Here is a 21,457-nt window from a genome sequence, read left to right on the forward strand (position 1 = left end):
TGCAGGATTAGCTAGTTAAGCTATTGTGCTGGCCCCTATGTCTCTCCCTTGCATCATATTTGCTAGAAGTATTGCTGTTCAAAGTCATATTCCTGCAAAAGCCTATCCTGATATAAGCAAATCATTCTAGGCAGGAAATGATTTCAGGGAACATACACACCAAAATTCCTAAGTAAAGGAAAAGTCAGAAAATAGATAACATGTTTGCTGAACATTAAGCAGTTGTTTTATGTGAGAATGTATTGCTTGTGGCATGATTTAAGATAGGTTGAGTATGGATTAAACCATGAAATGTTTGTATTATCAAGCTTGGGATATAAACTTTATTTTGTCAACAATACAGAATTATTGAAGACTTCAAGAAGAATGACATGGTTTTACTGCTTTAAGAGAATCAATGTGACAAGTATAGATGATGGAAAGGGTGGGCAACAATTGCTGTTATGGAGATCAAATGGTTGCTGCAGCAGCAACTGAGTGAAAAAATGAAGAACTGAGCCAAATTTGGGACAGTGGGTATACTAAAAATGGTTTTATTGGCTCTAGTATAAGAAGCCACAGAATGTATGAACTGAACATGAATTGAGATTATTATTTTAATTTTAAATTTAAATTTTATTATACAATTTCTTAAGAGTTTGAGTTTTAATAACAATCCACACATACTTTTTCTCTTGTGTTCCAGTATTTATAACACAAAAATCACATTATAAGCCCAAAGAAATTGGCTCAAAGGAATACCAAAAGTCATGGGTGGGGGGACATCTTAGTAGTTCTTTTCTAAAACTTGCTGATTGTGTGTGTTTCTATTTCCTTTAGTACTTACAACTACGATTCAACAAAGTGGTTCGCTATGCAGCGACAGTCATCTACATCGTCCAGACGGTAAGGGCCAACTGCTGATACCAATTCAGAAAATATAGACTTGCAAGATAGAATTTGCTTGTTATAGGGACATTTAAAGGTAAAGCTTAGTACCAAGAAGTCCTTACTTTCCTCAAAGAATAGTACTTTCAAGATATGTGACTGTGTTGAGGGTTGTACACATTTCGCAGACTGCAAATTTAGACCAATAAGAAGAAAATGTATAGTGTAAACTACCAAAAAAATAAATTCTTAAAATTATTTCTTTTATTTAATCTATGAAAACTTTTATATATGGAAGGTATAAATGATTTCTTTGTTTTCTTTTACATGCCCACTTTGTGGAAAGTAATTTAAAATTATTTATTTATTTATTTAGTTTGAAGTTTGCATTACAGAGAGATAGAAGAAGGGAAGAAAAGGGAGAAATATACATACACAGAGGGATCTTCCATCTGTTGTTTTACTTCCCAGATGGCCACAATGACCGTTGCTGGCCACAATGACCGTTGCTGGCCACAATGACCGTTGCTGGGCAGGTTGAAGCCAGTAGCCAGGAGCTTCAGTTGGGGCCCAGACTTGGGGAAGGAAGCAATGCGTCTTAAAATTACAATCCCAACTAGTGCTGCTAATGTCCTCTGACAAAGATTTTCTATTTAAAGGTTATAAGGGGTCTTTATACTTACCAAGCCTGCCCGTGGTGCGTTTCATACTGCTTAAAAAGTACTCGAGTTTTTTAGGAAGATAACTTTCTTTGGATTTCTTAATCATAAACCCAGCTTGCCAACAACTATTTTCCATTGAAAAAGCCTCATACATATCTCTAAATGGTTGAATTCCATTTAAATTAAAACAAAGTGTTCATCAACTAATAACTGAATAAAGAAAATGTGGGGCCTGGCACGATAGCATAGTGGTTAAGGTCCTCACCTTGCATGCTCCAGGATCCCACATGGGCGCAGGTTCTAATCCTGGCTGCCCCATTTCCCATCCAACTCACTTTTTGTGGCCTGGGAAAGCAGTCGAGGATGGCCCAAAGCCTTGGGACCCTACACCTGCGTGTGGGAGACCTGGATTAAGTTCCCGGCTCCTGACTGGCCCAGCTCCAGCCATTGTGGCTGCTTGGGGAGTGAACCATTGGACGGAAGATCTTCCTCTCTGTCTCTCCTCCTCTCTGTATATCTGCCTTTCCAATAAAAATAAATAAAAACCTTTTTAAAAAATGTTATGTATGTGCATACATATGTGCATATCAGAAATCTGAAAATAGATCTATCACATGATGTAGTCATTCTACTCTTGGTATTTACCTAAAGGAAATGAAACCAAAAACTTAAAAAATCTATTGTTCACATCAGGCCAATTTGCAGTAGCTAAGATATGGAATCAATTCTCCTATTATTTCACTGACTAGATCTGCTAATCCATTTTCTTTCTCTACATCTTCAAGAACTCCTTATATATATGTTTGTTTGTTTGATAGTAGCCTATAAATCAAAAACTACTTTTGGTTTTCCATGTTTTTTCTTCTTCCTCTTTTGGTATGGTTGAAATATTTTCAAATACTTGTCTTATAGAGATGATGCGTATAACATGTTTTGTACCACAATCAAGTCTGTTGTTAAGGTTTTTCATTGAATTCTTTTGATATATTCAACTCTTCCTTTCTTGAATTTCCATTAGCTTTCTCTTTGAAATCGTGTCTTCTGACAGAATTTCTGATCCCTGCCATGAATCGTTTCTTCAACTCATGTATTTGGTTCTCCATATTTTTGAGCCATCTCATGAGTACTCTTCTGATTTCTTTTTCTAAATCTGATCAATTTCTTTTTCTTTACATTCTAATAGTGAAACTTTGTGTTCCTTGTGGGGAGTCATGGTCTCCATTTTCTCATGCCTTTTCTGCTTCTACTTTTATTTTAGGCATTGGTAGAGACACTTGATTTTCTTACCTGAGGGTCTTTATCATGGGAATCAGCTTCTATAAGCTTTGTGGAATGGCTCTTCATCAGATATCAGGAGATGTGTTTGGGTGGAGCCAGAGAGCTCTGGCTGTGCTTGAGAATAGGGCAAGAGTCCGGAGTGACACCCAAGTTGGGTGTGATAAATCTGTTTTATTGTCAGCAGGAGTGAAGACAGAGTATATATGCTGAGATAATCACATCTTCATCCCCTCTCTGCCAAGGTGAATCAGCTGCTCAGGATAATTCTAAAATGAGTATGCAACCCTTGTACACAGGCATATGAACTGCACAAAGGATCAATGAACTCCTTTGTAATGGTGGGACCTGATGATTATCCACCCTAGTAATTCCATAAACTCTCAGCCTCTGAGGCCAGACACAGTGATTGCCTAATGAAACATCCAGACCACATACTCTATCACACAGTCACAGAATTCGCACAGTTACAGGGAGTGTGGGATCCACTCTCAGCCTTGTAAAGCTTCCCCTGTCAACAGAAACAACCACAGGTTTCCAATGCAAGTGGCCTACTCAGTAGAACTTGGCTGATGTTTTGCCTTGGTAAGTTAAGTCCAGGCACTTGAACAGAGTGAGAGTAGGAGAATGCATCATAGGCTATAGTGTGACTCCCGTTTACCACAAGCCCTTGAGACAGTGGGGATCATTGTATTCAGCCAATAAAATCAGACATCCTGTAGTAACATTATTAAGATGACAATCCCTTGTGCTTCTCACCAGGTACCTCTGTTGGCAGAAGGGAGGAGGGCAATATGCTGTTCCTTTATGAAGCTGTTGGGCATTGTGCCTCAGTAGCAGTCCAGGCCAGATTCAAAGGCAATTGGGATCATGAGGCTCTTCCTCAGGCAATGTCACCAATGTTATAGGTTACCACAGGTTCTTCTCACCTTACTCTATCAATATGGCACAGGCTGCAGGGGTTGCCAATGATGTTCTGTTTGCTACTCTGTAATTGGACCACCCCTTCTACTTCACAGCATCGCTGTTCCTTTTGTAGAATTTCCAGTGCTAACTTCTTTCCCATTGACTCTGGGAATTCAGTTCTTTCCTTTTTCTTCTGTCATTGTCCCACAATCAAAAACAGTCTTTCTCTAATTCTTGGATCATCCCAGACACTTTAAAATTAATAAAATTTTGTATTTAAACTTTGTATTAGAGCAAACTGCTAAAATGTGAATCCCTTCTACGATAAACCTCGTCAAGTCAGCAGATAGCTCAGTGTGACATGTGCATGAGGAGTGGGTAGAGGGAGGGACACTTACAATTACTTTTGTGTTACTGAGCAATATGCCAACTGCAAGTGCAAAGATCTCAAAATTAAAGCAGTTTTGGAAGTTCAACCATCCTCCTCAATCTAATACTTGAAACATCATCTCTACAAATCCATTCCGGTGGTGAATGATCAAAATTAGAAAGGACAGAAGTGAAATGTTTTGTAAAAAGCTGCAGGACATTGCCAAATTGTCATCATGATTTTTCCAGGCAAGTTTCTTTCCATTTCATGTTTCTCACGACCTGCCTGATTTGAATTTCTCCACTAGATTCTCTACACTGGAGTGGTGGTATATGCTCCTGCCCTGGCACTCAATCAAGGTGAGTGATCAACACTCCTCTAAACATATTCCCTGTTTTCACTCTAGAATTCTCATTTGGGAGAAATATTCATAATTTTTTTTCATTGGAAAGATGTTATTTATTGCTATTAGGTTGCTCTTCACTTTCGTAGCAATTATTACAGAAAGGTTATAAATTGAGCACTGAAAAGGAAGCAAACAATTCCTAGCTTAATTTTATATCTCATACTTCTAAACTTAGCATAGCTATAAAGTGTTTTGCTTATGTGGATGGGATTTTTTTTGCTGTTTTTAAAATCATGATAATGACATTATTAAAGATATATAATCACTAATTATTTTAATATATTGCTCTTTCTCAATTCCATGAAATGGAAAATCTAAAAGAGTAAAGGTTTTTATAATAATTACATTAAGGCTTGTGGTTGATGCTTTCATGAGAATAGAATCCTAAGAAAAAAGTGAGAATAAATTTCATAACATCCACCTTATTGAAAGTTTGCAGTATTCAATTCAATTAGTCTGTGGTTATATTGAGAAGTTTTAACAGTTTACATTTGGGTGGTTTCAAAATCCTAACTCTGCTAAGAAATAAAATTGAGACCAAAGACCAGAATCGATAGAATCTGAAGAGAAAATATGTTGTTTAATATTTCATGAGCTATTTATAAACTGCCCTAGGATCTAATAAAAATAATATTAATAAAAATAATAAAAATAGTATTTCTCAAAGGTAATAAAATTTAATTAGGAGAAACTCTAATTTGAGATTCTTTTGTCCAGACTGAACACTTTCAAAGATATTGGGATTCTTTTCTCCTGAAAAGCATACTCTTTCACTTTCTTCTGAGAAATGTCTCTTAATGTATTTTTTTGTTTCATAGTGACTGGATTTGATCTCTGGGGCTCTGTATTTGCAACAGGAATTGTTTGTACATTCTACTGTACCTTGGTATGTATATAGCTATGAAAAAATTCTTCACCAGTAGCTTCTAACATAGGATAGGATAAATGTTCAACAGTACTGGTTCTAATTATGGAAGAAACTGTTCATCAAAAACTGAGGAAGCAATATTGACTTACCTGTTACAGTTTCCTGTGGAATGTGTGTTGTTTATTTCAAACTCCTTTCAGCATGAAGAAACAGCAGGATTTGAGCTCTGAGTTCATTCAAAAAAGTCAAGTATAGCGATAGAAGACTGTTCAAGGAAATATCTCTTTCATGAGAGGGGAGGCGGACCTGGGCAAATTCTGAGAAAAAAAATCTCATTAACAGTGGTTCTAAACCATGGGTAGCATTGTACTTTACTGCCCACTAATGCAAAACAAAACAAAACAAAACAAAACAAAAACTACACACACAAAAATGTAGGAGTTCGTAACAATATGATACTTTAACATTTAAGGAATCTACAGCTTGTAGTCTATTGCTTATGAAAAGCTTGGATTATATTTAAAATTTGGTTTTGTGGATGCCAGTCAACAAATAAATGTTGGTAGTGATGGCAGTATGTTTTATGATAATTAACTTTCTAAAATACGTTACGCAGTTGTTTGCCTATGCTCTCTAAATGGAATTTCTATTATTATATTTTTAGTCACTGGGCTAGGTCCTGGCTGTTATTAACCAGTTATAAATACGCTAGCTCCTCTACAAAGAAAAATAATTGATATAATGTAGCATACTATTCATGTATTTTAGAGTTATATTCTTGTGACATGTTCTTTGTACCAGATAACATGATCATATAAAATTTATTTACTTATTTAAATATTTATTTATTTTTATTAGAAAGGCAGATATACCGAGAGGAGGAGAGACAGAGAGGAAGATCTTCTGTCCAATGGTTCACTCCCCAAGTGGCCGCAATGGCTGGAGCTGAGCTAATCCAAAGCCAGAAGCCAGGAGCTTTTCCTGGTCTCTCACACGGTGCAGGGTCCCAAGGCTTTGGGCCTCTCTCGACTGCTTTCCCAGGCCACAAACAGGGAGCTGGATGGAAAGAGGGGCCACTGGGATTGGAACCCGCGACCATATGGGATCCTGGCGCGTGCAAGATGAGGACCTTAACCACTACGCTATCGGGCCGGGCCCGTTCATATAAAATTTAATAAAGCCTTTATCTCCCTTTTATATATTTGAACATTCTAGTTTCTTTGCATTCAGAATTTCGTCTTCATTTTTTTCTTTTCCATTCTAACATCGTAATTCTGTGTCAAACACATTATTTTATCAAAGGTTTGAACAGTTTTTCTTTTCCTTCTTCTTTTATCATTTCATGTATGACAGGCTAGTTGTTCCAAGTACATGTCCAGGAAGGGACTAGATGCTAGCTGGACAACTTTAGATATATTACTGGACTTGGAAGAGATGCATCTACCCAAAGAAATCCATTACTCATGCAATAAAATAATAAAATAATGTGACATACAAAAAATGATTTAGAAGCTGTGAGTTAACAGATCTATTTGGAAAGAGTAGAGGTTCTGATAGTACAACTATTACTGAAATACAGTACCTAGAGTTAAATGCAATGCACAGTAGTAGGGTTTGGTGCTATTACAATTATCATTTTAAGTTTTGCCTGGCAAGACTTAACATTTTGTCAAGAATCTTTCTATCTTTATTTATGTGTTAAGCTACTTTATAATTTTGCTTTGTATGTTGCTTCTATCATTTTTGGTATTTGAGGTATAATAATAAAATATGTTAAATTAAAAAAAATTATACATATTTGTAATGTATAGCATGTTTTGATACGTGTGTGTTGAAGAAGGATTAAATCATCAATATATCGTTGACTGTACCCATTTATTGTTTGTAGTGAAAATATTTAAGATCTATTTTATTATCCATTTTCAAATACACTGTATATTATTATTAACTATAGTCCATTTAGTAAATTTAAGAGATTTTGTTACTGTTATCCAGCTATAGCTTTCCACTCTATTCAACACCTTTTCATTTCTACCTCTGCACTCCAAACCCTGGAATCACCATTCACTTTGTTTGTATGAATTCATTGTGTTTAGATTCCACATATAGGTGAGATCATATAGTAAAAAAAACAATAAGCTGGGGGTTTTGAAGGTAGTTGAGGCAGTTCTAGAATGGTGATGCACTTAGGCTCTTTCAAGAAAAAATGTTCAAATCCTTTTTAAAAAAATGGAATCTAAGATTGCATCCAGGATAACTGCAGATAAAACCCAATAATAATCTCATTTTAAAATGTAATTAGAATCAAAAAGTATACGAGTGAGGATCAGCAGAGCAACAAATAATAAACTCTCAAGGAGAGCACCTATTGGGATCCCACCATACAGAACAAAGAATATATGTATAGTAAATACTTAAATAAATAAGGGAAAGTCACAGATGAGTGAGGATCAAGAATGACCGCACACTGTAACTGCTGTGGTAAAGAACAGGCACATTTGAAGAGACAGTCAGTTATATTGGAAGTTACATTTGAAGAAATAACCTGTAGAATAATAGATACAGTAAAATATGAGGAAGTGAAAAAGAAGTACAGATAGAAAGATATGCAAATATGGATGATAAAGACAAGAATCTACATGATTAGAAGTTGTAAATTTAAGGATTAAAAAAACAAGTTCCCATTTAGACACATTAGTGAAATTACAGAATAGCAGATAAAAAAAGATCTAAAACAAGCAAACAAACAAAACAGAGAAGGGAAAGGAGACACTTTCAAAGGTTCCCTTTAGGCATACTTCTCCTACAACATAAGTGAAAAATAGTGAGATAATTAAAGCACTGAGGCCAAAAAAAAAAAAGTGCCAGTCTATAACTGTGTTTTTAAAAAACTGTTTTTCAGGGATTGAATATCAAGAACTAAGGGAACTAAGGGAAAAATTGTGGGAAATAGAAAATACATTATAAAGTTACAGTTTTAAGGTGGAAGAAGGAAGAATACGAAATATGTGCAAGTGTTTACTGATCTATGCAGGTTTTGTTATTAGTATTATTATTTAATTTTATCATCTAATCACATGTTAATTCTCATTTATAATATTAAATGTACATATAGCAATTAGAAATGTGTGTGTATACGTATTATCTTGGAATTGAGAAATTTACTCATAAATTGCACAATATATAATTTGGAAAACAGTAATCAGATTGAAAGCCATATAATTCTTGAAATTTATGCTATCAAAATGTTTACATTTTCAGCCAAAACTATGGCACAATTCTAGGGATTCATTTAGGTAAAACATTCAAAGCAGAAAAAGTAATTTAAAATTCACAATTCATGTAAGTGAAAATAGAAGCAGACAAGCACTGAAAAAGTAGAATGTACAGAAATTTCAGACACACACCTGGGATAGCTTAACTGACACAGTAAGCTCACATAAAACTAAATTCCTTGCCGCATAACAGGTTTCATTTTTCCACATTCCGCCTGCCTTTGTGAGATTAATCTTTTAGATACATATTTTTTCATGCTTCACTAGCCTAACTGCCTTTTTACTCCCTTTCAGCAGGATTAAAACTCTTTAATACAGTGTTGGAACTCGTCTATGAAGTGAATCCAATCCATTCATCCAGTGTCTTTTCAACATGCCTGTTTATCTTTCCTCTCCTTAAGCAGGTGAAGAGTCATCTCAACCAAACCAAAGGGATACCCTATTTATCTCACATATTTACTCACATTTTAATCTCTAATCCGGTCATCTTGTGGATACATAAAACAAAATAACCAGTAAAATACATTTGTGTAAACAAGTGATTCCCGCCTTTCTTAAGTTGGTGATTTGAGGACATGAAACTTAGAACCAAAACACAGATTGATTAAACATGTAATATGGAAGACACAATCAGAGTTGTTAACATAGGTGGTGTGTATATGTGTATTGTCTGTATTTGTGAGAGAGTCTTGAGACAAGAAGATAACTTTATGGTGGATATAATCTCCCCTTTTATCATATTTGATAAAGTGACTTGTTATTTTTATCTTATGTCAAGTTAACATTTAGGATTATGATTATTTTTGCAGAATCAATCCCCTTAGTCTTTGAAACCTGAAGCCTGGATATGTGGTCTTCAAACCCCTGAAACCTGAGGTTGACATTTGGTTTGAAGACTTCATGTCTTTCAGGGAAACCAAGACAGTCCTATTTGAGAAGGGGAGAAGATATATATATATATTTTTTTTACTCTAGGAGCTGAGGTTGTGTTATGACAGGTTAAGCCACTGCCTGCAAAGCCGGCATCACATGTGGGCCCCGTTGCCAGTTCTGGATTCACCACTTCTGATTCAACTTCTTGCTATTGTAACTGAGAAGGTCTTGGAGAGTGGCACAAATGCTTGGGTCCCTGCACCATGTGGAAGAATTGGATGAGGCTCCTGGGTCCTGGGTTTGGCCCAGACCAGCCCCAGTCATTTAGTCATTCGGGGAATGAATTAATGGATGTAAGATCTCTCACTTTTCCTCTCTCTCTCTTCTCTGTAACTCTGTTTTTCAAGTAAAATGAAATAAATTTTAAAAAGAAATTAATTATTGATTATACAAAATACCTTCAATATCTTTGCCATAAAAATGCCTATTTTTGAAGTTGAATTTTAATTACAAAAGAAAAATGGGGCAACCCCAATGCTTTCTTTTTTATTTTCAAGCTAAACATGAAGCCTGTCATCTTTTCACAGAAGTTCTTGACATTCTGAAGGAGTAACTGGGGATGATAATTTCTATTTTTCAGTGTTAAAAATACCATGTTCCTTATTTTCCTAATGACTATTCAGTTGCAAACATCTTTTAAAAAAGATTTATTTATTTTTATTGCAAAGTCAGATATACAGAGAGGAACAAAGACAGAAAGATTTTTCATCCGATGATTCACTCCCCAAGTGACCACAATGGCCGGAACTGAGCCAATCTAAAGTCAGGAGCCAGGAGCTTCTTCCTGGTCTTCCCCATGCGTGCAGAGTCCCAAGACTTTGGACCATCCTCGACTGCTTTCCCAGGCCACCAGCAGGGAGCTGGATGGGAAGTGTGGCTCCTGGGATTAGAATGGTGACCATATAGGATCCCAGCACATTCAAGGTGAGGACTTTAGCTGCCAGGTCACCATACTGGGCCCTCAAACACCTTTTAATGTATCACTTTATTTAATCTTTTGTGCTAAGCTCATCCCACCTTCACCAAGTTCTTAAGGAATTATATACCTAGGACATAGATACAGAATATTCTATTACCACAGCAGCTTCTCTTTTTCCTCCCTTCTTCTTGTGCACATATTTTCAGCAGTGACTCAGAATTACCTGAGGAGTTTTCACAGGTATTTGGGACTAGGCACCAGCCCAGATGTCACTTAATTCATAATGCTGGTGGTGGGATTTGGACATTTTCTTTCCTACATTTTTTTCCTTTTAAATTTTTCAAGCGAGTCTTAAGAGGAGCCCAATTGGATAACTATTGCCATAACTGACTTCATAATCATTCTGAATTCTGGTGGTGGATTCATTCACCTTTAATCTGGTGCATAATCTTAATTATTTGACATTTTTGTATCTATAAAGAGCCTTTCTCCTTAAATATCTAGATCGGTCATTCCTATTTTTTTCTAAGTGTTCAGTGTTTAACCATCTCAGTGTCCTAACAGTACTTATTGTCACTGGCTCTACAACAAAAAAAGTTTTAGTTTTTACAAGCTAGGAGCAGGTGATATCTTTAGTTTCTTTACTTCCTTATCGTCTGTGTTGATGAAGCTCAAGATATATTGATTTTTCCTCACAAATATCTTTTCAATCCATGAGCATATTTTGACTTTTTTTTCTCAAGTTCATTGTTAACATAACTACTTGTGCAGCTATTGTGAAGGAAAAACCTCAGATGAGGTCACTCCAATGCTCCTCATTGTTCCTGAGAAATAATTCAGGTGATCTGTTAGGATTTATCTTCTCTGTGTTTAACAGAAACCTTCTCTAGGGATGTCCCACACCATTTGATCTATATTTCATCTTTCATCCCCTCATGGAGTTATGTTACCCTCCCTTCATAGTTGTTGGCCACCTCTTCTCTTTGTCATCTATAGCTGTTAAATTTCTGTTCATTCTTCAGAGCTTAGCTTGACCGTCACTTCCTTAAGATCATGTCAGGGCTGCTTGCTAAATTCTCGCTTAACAAGTTCTCCTTCCTAATTTCGCTTTGTACCTTTAAAATAGGTAGGTGTTTTATTGTCTAATATGTGTTCCTCTCATTAAATGATCAACCTTGTGATGTTAAGGAAAGAATTTGCATCTTTCACTTACCGTTTTATTCCCGTTCAACATGGAGCTTGGCAAATAAAGAAGTTCAGTTGGAGTAGGAATTTAGCACAGCAGTTAAAACACTGCTGAGGACACCCATGTCCAAATGCAGTGACAGGGTTTGAATCTCATGCCTCTGATCCCATTCCAATTTCACGGTAACACGAACTGTAGGAAACAAGTGAAACCTTAAGCAATTGGGTCATGGCCACCATATTAGATACTTAAATTTAGTTCTGGGTTCCTGATACTGGCTTGCTCAGGCCTTTACTGTTGGAGGCATTTGCAGAGCGAACGAGAGGGTGAAATAGGTCTCCTTTCTCTTTCTCTGTTTCTCTAAATAAATAAATAAATAAATAAATAAATAAATAAATAAATAAGTAAATACATAAAATGGTTGAATGAATGAATATATCAGTAGGGAGGAACACTGCAGTTGAAGGAGTGACGGACTTCATTTGTAAGAACTCATGTTCATTCTCCATTTCAGGGAGGATTAAAAGCAGTGGTGTGGACAGATGCATTTCAGATGGTTGTCATGATTGTGGGCTTCTTGACAGTTCTAATCCAAGGATCGTCTAGCGCTGGTGGATTCCACAATGTGTTAGAACAAGCAAAAAATGGATCCCGATTAAATATAGTTGAGTAAGTACAATGTTAATGGTTTTAGAAATTTAGTGGCATGACCTCAAAAATTCAAACAATATCTGGGTAGCAAAGCAATATCTAAATTTTCTTATTTCTCTCTTCTTTATAGTTTTGATGTAGATCCTCTCAGGCGGCATACTTTTTGGACAATTGTAGTGGGAGGAACATTTACTTGGCTTGGAATCTATGGAGTTAATCAATCAACCATCCAACGATGTATCTCTTGTAAAACAGAAAAACATGCTAAGTTGTAAGTTAACAATGAAGAAATTTTTTCCTTGGTTTAAACTTTTATCCATAGTAATTATGCTGATGTGTATGTGTGTGACAAACAGAGATGGGGATGTTCAATTAACTATTTCAGTCACTTTTTGAGGAAGGCATTGTAACTCTCAGCAAGGAAATGGCAGAGCTTGGAGGTAAACTGGTCTCTTTGCCTTTGCTGTTAGTTATTTGAGTTCTCTAATTATGGACAACTGACTAGTTCAAATCAGGTGCTGTAAACAGAGATGGAGAGGTAAACAGCATGCATCCAGTATTCAGAGTTTTCTAAAGATGTCCCTGATTACACATTTGAATCAGTATGTGATCTCTTCCACTGTTAGTTTTGTTTTGATGTGTTATGAGATAACCTGAAACACTATTTTTTGTATAAACATATATTTTTACTGCATTTCATTTTATAACAGAACCTGAAACACTATTAAAATTTTAAAGAATTTCTTTGAGCAAACAATTATTGCTAAATTTTGCAGTTCCAATACAGAAGTGGTTCCAGGGCTCTACCAAAGAAGTGCAAGGATTAGACTTTGATGGAAAGAAAGCAGAAATAAAGCACAGAAAATATATGATTGGCGATACCCATACATTTCCTCATTGGAGCTTCTATCCTGGAAAGTTCCTGGTTATATAAGTTAGTTGGTGGCTTGTGATCAGATAATGTAGTTTCATTTTTCTTTTGATAAAAGGAATAGTCCAGGTTATACTACACTTATGTTTCAAGTCCAGCAAGGTTCACCTCATTTATGAAGCAAAATTTTTCATTCTCCATGATTCTTCAGATCTGGGCTCAACTTAAATTTATTTTAACAGTTGCATGCACCCTTCAGGTTTCCAAGATAGGTAGAAATGAAACATCCCAAAGTAATATGGCAGCTATAATGGCAACGAAGCCACTGAAGCTCATGTCAAGAACATGAGGGCTTGAGCAGTGACACAGCTTGTGAATCCTTTTCCAGCTCTTGCATACTCTCACATTTTCCTGAAGCTCTGCTACTTTGGGAGCATATATGCTGTCTCTGCTCTCTGTGTAACTTTGCCTTGTTACATAGGTAAATAAATAAATAAACCTTATCTTTTTTCTTTTTCCTGCAAAAATTGCAGATATATTTAATTCCCTTCAAACACTAACTTAGGCAAAAAAAAAAAAAAAAAAAAAAAAAAAAAGCCAAAAAACACTCACTGTGGTTCCCTTGTCCCCAGCAACTGGCTTCACAAGATTCTTCATTCTGTTCAGCCAATATAAGGCCAGATTACCTTGAAGTCTTCCTTCCATAAGATCAAAAAGAGAGAAGATAGAGAGGGTTGTAAACCAGTTGCCTGTGGTGTCAGCATTCTATATAGGAATCAGTTTGCTTTCTCAACATCTAGGCCAGCTCCCTGCTAATGGTTTGGGGAAATCAGGGGAAGATAGTTCAAATGTTGGGTCTCTGTCAGTCACGTGGGAGACTCAGATGAAACTCTTGGCTATGAACATCTGCATGGCCCCGAGCTGGCCCTTGCTACCATCTTGGAAATAAAACAACTGGTTGAAGATCTCCCTATATGTCTCCCTCTGTTTCTGTGACTCTGATTTTTTAAATAAATAAATTAGCTTTTAAAAGAAAAACTTGGATTTTGGCTCTTGAAGGGTAATAATGTAAATGAAACAAAACAGAGCATTGCAACAACACTCAAATTGGAATTGTGTGTATCTGTGTTATAGCGTAAAATGAGTTGTTCCAAGCAATAATGACTACATAATCCTAAATTTTCATGCTTTTTATTGTCTCAGAAAAATTCAGTTTGAGGGTGAAATTTCTGCGTGCAAATTGGAATACCTGATATTTAGTCCTACTTTGCCTTTGAAACAAGCTTCGTGCAAATTCACACTTTGGGAAGCAGGTGATGATGTCACTTGCTTGGATTTCTGCCACCTGTAAGAGAATCTTACATGGAATTTCCCAGTTCCAAGCTATTGTGAGCAGTTTTGAAGAAAGATATTCCTCTATGGAGTGTCAATCTGTTTCAAATTAATTAAAATAAATTTATATGGCATTTAGGAAATTTAAAAGTTAGCTTTGATTTTCAAAGAATTAATATCCAAAACCAGTATTTCCAGAATGTGTTTATTTCTACATTGGTTCGTTATGTCTCTGGAAAAAAAAAGATGTTAAAATGTAGGTTGACTTTTTGACAGTTTCATGATTTGAGTAGGGGGAAAATCATTTAACATTATATGAGTGACTGGTATGTGAAACTTAATCAAAGAAAACAGATCTCATACCACACATAATGAAGCTTTGGAAAATAAAAGAGCTTTTCCATTTAAAGGGAAGTCCACTTAAATCTTACCTTATTTGGATTTGATATTCAGTCTAAAAATACAATGCTGTCAAACAAAAAGTTGAAGACAAAATACACAATGATTCTCAAAAATCAACAAAAATTGTATTACCTTGAGCTTTTAATAATGGTGTCATCACATTCTAGAATGACATTAATACTACCAATAGACCCGTGTGTTTTCTTTTTTAGGGCCTTATATTTAAATTTGTTGGGTCTCTGGATCATTTTGGTGTGTGCTGTTTTCTCTGGCTTAACCATGTATGCTTACTTCAAAGACTGTGACCCTTGGACTTTTGGCATTATCTCAGCACCAGATCAGGTATGGGTGACCTTGTTTCAAGGTCTGAGTTTCCTTTCTCTCCTCTTGTTTTTTAATATGGGCGAGTGAGCTGTCAAAGAGAAGGCACCTCACCATGCTATCGAAGCCAATGTCTGGAGACAGGGCAATAGAAGACAGGCTTGAACCCTCATACATCAAATCTGTCATTGGACTTTTGGGCTCTTTCTACATACCTCTATTCTCAAATGAACAAAGTTGTATTCATTTCCACACAGCATCTACTCAGATCTCAGCATAGATTACACACCACCTCAATATGCCATTTAAAGCCTGTTTTCTAAAAGTTCAGGAAGAGAAGATATGTTCATGAAAAACAGTCATCTCCATCCACTCTGTTCATATCTTCAACAGTGCCTCTTTGCTCCCTAGCAGATCCTCTTCCATACACAAGACTATAATGAGATTTCCTGAAAATTAGTGATTTATTTTAAGAATTCAGTTGATAGCATTCAAGATAAACACTAAGGAACATGGCATAAATAGAAAACAAGAAAAATAATTTTATTATTTCTAAAACGTGATGCATTCCAGCATTCGAACAAATCTGTGAATGCCCCTAATCCCATCTTTCTCTTTCATCTCGTTTTCAGCTGATGCCATACTTTGTCATGGAGATATTTTCAACCATGCCAGGGGTTCCAGGACTTTTTGTTGCTTGTGCCTTCAGTGGAACACTAAGGTTAGTATATAAAAATGCTCCATGATAATGATGACCTTGATGAAATGACAAGCATGGCACAAGCATTAGCCAACAGAGTTTTCTAGAGTTGTGTGTAAATGCATTGCTGAGTATTTGCTCATAAATTTTCACACAACATTTGACATGGAAACTTTATTCATATAATTGCCATTGTGCAGTTAAGGATACACGTTTAACAATGCATTACACAGTGTAATGGATACATGCTTTACCTAGTGTGAATTAGGAAACTGTGGAGGCAGAATGCAAGCCCAGATTTGTTACTTCTTAGGTATGTCCATCCCCATAACCCTTTCTGCTTGTTATCTCAACTCAAACAGTGCTGCCTCTCCCCACAATTTCTTATTATCTTTCTATATGTCCACTCAATTTACTGGCATCTTACATTTCGCTGTGATTTTTTTCTACATATCAATACTTTGTGTTCTGTACACGCACATTTCAATAACTCATTCAGGTAGCTCATGTAAAAAGAACTAATGATAGGGCTGGTCAAAGATCAATTCTTAAATTGTAAGATGATCTATATCAAAACCCAAACAGTGCTGGATGATTGTAAGTAGCAGCTTAGTAGCTTTCAGATCTTTTATCTCACCCTATAGAATTGAACACTGTTAATTATTTCTTGTTAATAAGCCAGAAAATTCCAGTTAGTAAAGAGATGCTGCTGTGTATAACTTTATTTATTTAGTAACATGCTTTAGAAATATTTTCATGTGATAGTATGTACCTATTACACGTGATAGCATGTATGTATTCTCATTACTAATCTTTGATGCTTTATTTAACCAGTCATTTAATAAAGGTTATTCCCAACAATGTCACAGTATGTCTCTAAGTAAAGTCTTACAGTGAAATATTTGGACTGCTTTCCAAGATGGATTTTTGGGTCAAAGGATATATTCACTATGTATTTTGATAGATATTGTCAAATTGATCTCCAAACATGTGCAGCATTTTATGCAAATCATTATGCTGTCTCCTCACAATCTTTAATATTGGGTAATATAAGATTTATAAACTCACCAACCTGATAGGTACAAAAAGGTAAGTAATTTTAATATTAAATACATTAATCAAAATTGAGATTGGCTAATTTTCATTATTTTTATTTTCATCTGTATTTACTTTTCTGTAAAATTCTAGTTAATATTCCTTTTGATTTTTCTTTTGAGATTATCTCTGTGTGGATAATTGCTTATTGATATGGGTCTAAAACTTTTTTGTCATTTTCTGTGTATTTGTTATATTTATGGTATTTTTGAGACCATAGAGACTTCAATTCATATACACACATCTTCAAAATGATGGCATATGGGTTAACAACAGTCTCAGAAAAGTTTCCCTACTTTATCATTATGAATAACCATCTAGATACATTTCAGTAGATTTAGGGGTTCATTAAATGCTAAAATTGTTAATGCATCTAAACTGTATGTAGGTTGTAAGAAATTAAATAGAGCTCTTCATTTTCTTTCAAAATTAGCAGAACATGACATCTTTACTTCCGAGTAGATAAGCCATAGTTTCATCACCAACTAGAAATATTACCTTAATCACTTTCCATTGAAACTATTTCTGTATTTTATATTGTTTTGACCTGTAAGTCTATAGTTATGACAATGCTGATAATTTTAATGATTGTGCTTTAAAAGAGGCATGTTAGACATGTACCTAATTTATTACCTTTCTTTTAATTATTTTTGTTTATTATTTAATGTTGTTTTCAAATCATGGCACCCATAAATACTTTAGCGATTTCTTATTTTTTTAATAGCTACATCTTCTTTTAATTCTCCTGCATAACTATGCTTTCAGGGCAATAATAAATAATACAAATGATAGTAAAAACCACTGTCGTACTATGACCTTAAAGTGACTCATTCTTAGTTTTATGAGTAAATATCATGTCAACTTTTGGGTTGATTTACATTATTGATACTTAAGAATATTTATATAAAATTTCCAATTTTTAGAAGACCTTTTGTTTATGAACTGGTCTAAAATTATTTTAACCTTTTAATATTTAAAAATATATACATATCTCTTGTATAAAATTTTTGTTTTTAAAAATTTTGCCTATTAATGTACTGATAGATTCCTAAAATAATCATACTTTAAAATTTGATTAATGCTGATTCGAATCAGCATTAGGCAATAGTAAAACTAAAAAGGCATATGGGGGCAATCAGGAGAGATCCTGACAGCCTCTTAGCAGCAGGTCATGCACGTGAAGCGGGGGCAGAACCCCAGAGTGGAGCAGGTGGACAGGAGGAGGCTTGTATCCCAACCCTGAAGACTCCGAGATCCTCACCAAGGACTATCAGTACGAGCACCAAGGACTACATCCCAACTGCCAAGCAGACCACGGGGCATTGGAGTGCCTTAGGAGGCCAAGAACTCTGAGGTCACCCACCCCCATTTGGATCTACCACATGGGATGGAAGAAGTCCAAATCCTGCCTTGCAGCATCCAAGGTCATTGAAACGACAACCAGGAGCCCTGAGTGGTCTGCAGAAACAGAAGAAGAGTAAACTTCCTTTGGGACTAGGGAGGGGAGCTTTCTCTAGTCCTTGCCTGGTTCCAACTTTGGGTCCCCACCCTATCTCGCAATGACCATCAGGATTGCTCTAGAAACCCCCCAAAACTAACAAACAAACAAAAAACCTAGAATAGATAGTTAGAGAACAACAAGGAAAGCTTAGAATCAGACAGGAAACTTTCAGCGGGGATGCACTTATACCTCACTAGGTGGGACACAAAGGTTAGTTACTCCTCATTAAGGTATTGAAGATTTCTCTGCACACCCCGCCTAAAACTGTTCACCTAAACTATTGACATATGTCTTGTTAGAGTTATAGAATTAGACTACCCGAAAAATAGTCAAGTTCAGCAAAATAGTGCTCCAATGCTATAAACTGCTAAATACTGAAATTAAAATAGGCATGAGACAGTTGAATAGTAATCTATATCTATCTATCTATATATATATATATAGCCATTTTAAGGTGTATAGAAGCTGGTTGTATATAAACTAAAATCGAAATGTCAATGAAGTAGTCACAGGATGTGGTTCAGAATTTACATTCTTTTTTTTAACATATTGATTGCTCAATACCATGTCAATTAATTCCATACCGTTATAAATTGTTACCGATGTTATGTCGGGGCTTTTAATTGATCGGCATGATACTCTGCCAGCTCTGTCTTCAGACCAAAGATGGTCTCCCCAAGAAACCGTTGAACTTATCTGGACAATAAGATGCTGGACTTTATGCTTGGTAAATGCTTGCAATGAAAGAATCTCAACTGAACTTGAACTGTGGTAATGCAACAAGGTGGAGGAATCCACCATGGGGGGAGGGTTTGGGGAGGGGCGGGGGGAATCTCAGCGTCTATAAATCTGTGCCACATAATGCAATGCAATCAATAAAAAGAAAAAAATTAATTTGGTTAATAGTTTTATTTATCTTAGAGTGTAAATCTAATTTAGCATACTAGTGATTATATGTAGCAGTATTATATAGCTAGACTTTGGCATAAAAATTCAAAAAGTTCAAAACAATATTGTCCTGTGGTATTGGTGTTAAGACCCCACGGGAGGTCAGGACAAAAAAGTGAACAGCTGTGAATCAAACACAACTGGGGATGACGCTCAGTGTTTTTTTTTTTTTATTTCTTGTTTACCTCATAACATTGATCTTTCATATAATGCATTATCACAAAAAGTTTGGATTAGCATGGAAGCTTCATAGCCATTTGAATTTTCCCTTTCCCTGAGTTCAATGGGGCAATGGATAACCCACCAGGAAACACACCTTTATTCTTAAGGAAATGAGAATGGAACCCCACAGTACTCAGTTTCAATTCCTAAAAAGTAGTGTTGAGAAGTTTTAATTTGCTACCTATTTCATTCAGCCATACATTGTCTTGAATGTACTGGTAGGATATACTCTTACAATAATTTTAGAATTAAAATCTACTGAATAAATGGTTACTTAATGCTTGTGTTCCCTGTTGGAATGCAATTCACCTTTCCAATTCATCACTGTATGTCTTGTTCCCAGAACGAATGAAAAGCTGCTATTTAGAGAAATTAATAAAATTAACAAATGATACTGATCTCTGCATTAAGAGAATCACTACTCCCTGACTGCACAGCAACCTCAACACACACACACACCCCACACTTCTGCTACTCAGTGGTAGGTCATTAGCATCTTGTTAAGGGAAGTCAATGCTAATTACAGAATGAAATTCTTAATTCTTCTGTTGAGATAATAGAAAGGTGGAAAGCATTAGTACAGCTGAAACTAGGCAAACTGAATGAACAGGCTTTGTGTATACCGGGCTACCAAAATAAAGATTTATCTTTTTTTTTTTTTTTTTTTTTTTTTAAGAACTGTGCCTTGCCTGTTCATCCTGAGCAGACAAGACTGCTGATCACATAGCATTATTTAGCTTGTACTGTGTTTTTTTTTTCCTGTAGCACGGTGGCTGCAAGCATCAACGCCTTAGCAACAGTGACATTTGAGGATTTTGTGAAGAGCTGCTTTCCGCATATTTCTGACAAGAAGAGCACCTGGATCAGTAAAGGCTTATGTAGGTATAGCTGGTGGCTACATGTCATGAAATACATTTGTAGTATGTGCCCAAACCCTGCATATTCCATTCTGAATACACTAAAACATAAACATGCAAATGAGCTATGTGAAGAATTTCACATGCAGATTCTTACACTTCCAAAGTTTACCTTACTCTGATCTTATACTGATCCTATTTTTAGGTGCTCATTTGTACTAACCCTATACTTTAGATCCATAACATCATCTTCATCTCTTCATTATGTTAATAAACATATTACTGTTGTTTGATCGAAATTATTTCTGAAAACACATTGAAGTAAATTTTAAAATTTCAAGTAAAAACTGATATTATTCTACCACATATGTAAACATATATTTTAAAAATTATGATTTTTTTAAAATCACTTAAATTAAGGAGAATAATGTTTTATGATTTAATTTTATTTTTATTTATATTGCATTAGAATGTTTCCAGGTGGCAAATAACTGTTTCTGATCATTTGAGTTGATACAGTGCTGGGAAAATCCAGTGTTTGCTGCTGCTGTGGAGTTTTGTCTCTCTCTCTCTCCCACCTTAATTGTTTTGTTTGGCAGGCATCATTTATACCCCAACTGTTCATGAAACACCCACAGACTTTGGACTATTCACCGTCTTCCATATTGGTTTTGATTGCACTGGTGAGGGTATAAAGATTTAGGAGCAATACAATTGAATTGACTCCGTAGTTAGGAAACAAAAAGCAGACTCTTTGAATTGAGGCCTGTCTGCCTAGCCTCTCATTTGAACTGATGAATGTTGGTCCACCTGAGTTCTTTAGCGACAACAGTCAAATTCTAACTTTATTTCACTTGTGTATACTGAAGTGCCCAATATGATGCATATTC

General features: G+C 35.6%; 1 protein-coding gene across 2 annotated transcripts in view; it reads left to right on the forward strand.

Moving 5' to 3' along the window:
* Positions 1-21,457, forward strand: part of SLC5A12 (solute carrier family 5 member 12) — a 41,589-nt gene that overhangs the window by 5,275 nt on the left and 14,857 nt on the right. For both annotated transcript variants that reach the window (XM_058663248.1, XM_058663247.1), the window contains exons 2-9: positions 820-885; positions 4,388-4,439; positions 5,305-5,372; positions 12,182-12,336; positions 12,449-12,589; positions 15,136-15,265; positions 15,877-15,965; positions 20,476-20,588. In XM_058663248.1, the coding sequence (XP_058519231.1) occupies positions 820-885; positions 4,388-4,439; positions 5,305-5,372; positions 12,182-12,336; positions 12,449-12,589; positions 15,136-15,265; positions 15,877-15,965; positions 20,476-20,588 (814 nt within the window). The remainder of the gene's footprint in view (positions 1-819; positions 886-4,387; positions 4,440-5,304; positions 5,373-12,181; positions 12,337-12,448; positions 12,590-15,135; positions 15,266-15,876; positions 15,966-20,475; positions 20,589-21,457) is intronic.

This window comes from Ochotona princeps, chromosome 4, assembly GCF_030435755.1.
Source record: "Ochotona princeps isolate mOchPri1 chromosome 4, mOchPri1.hap1, whole genome shotgun sequence".
Taxonomy (NCBI): Eukaryota; Metazoa; Chordata; class Mammalia; order Lagomorpha; family Ochotonidae; genus Ochotona; species Ochotona princeps.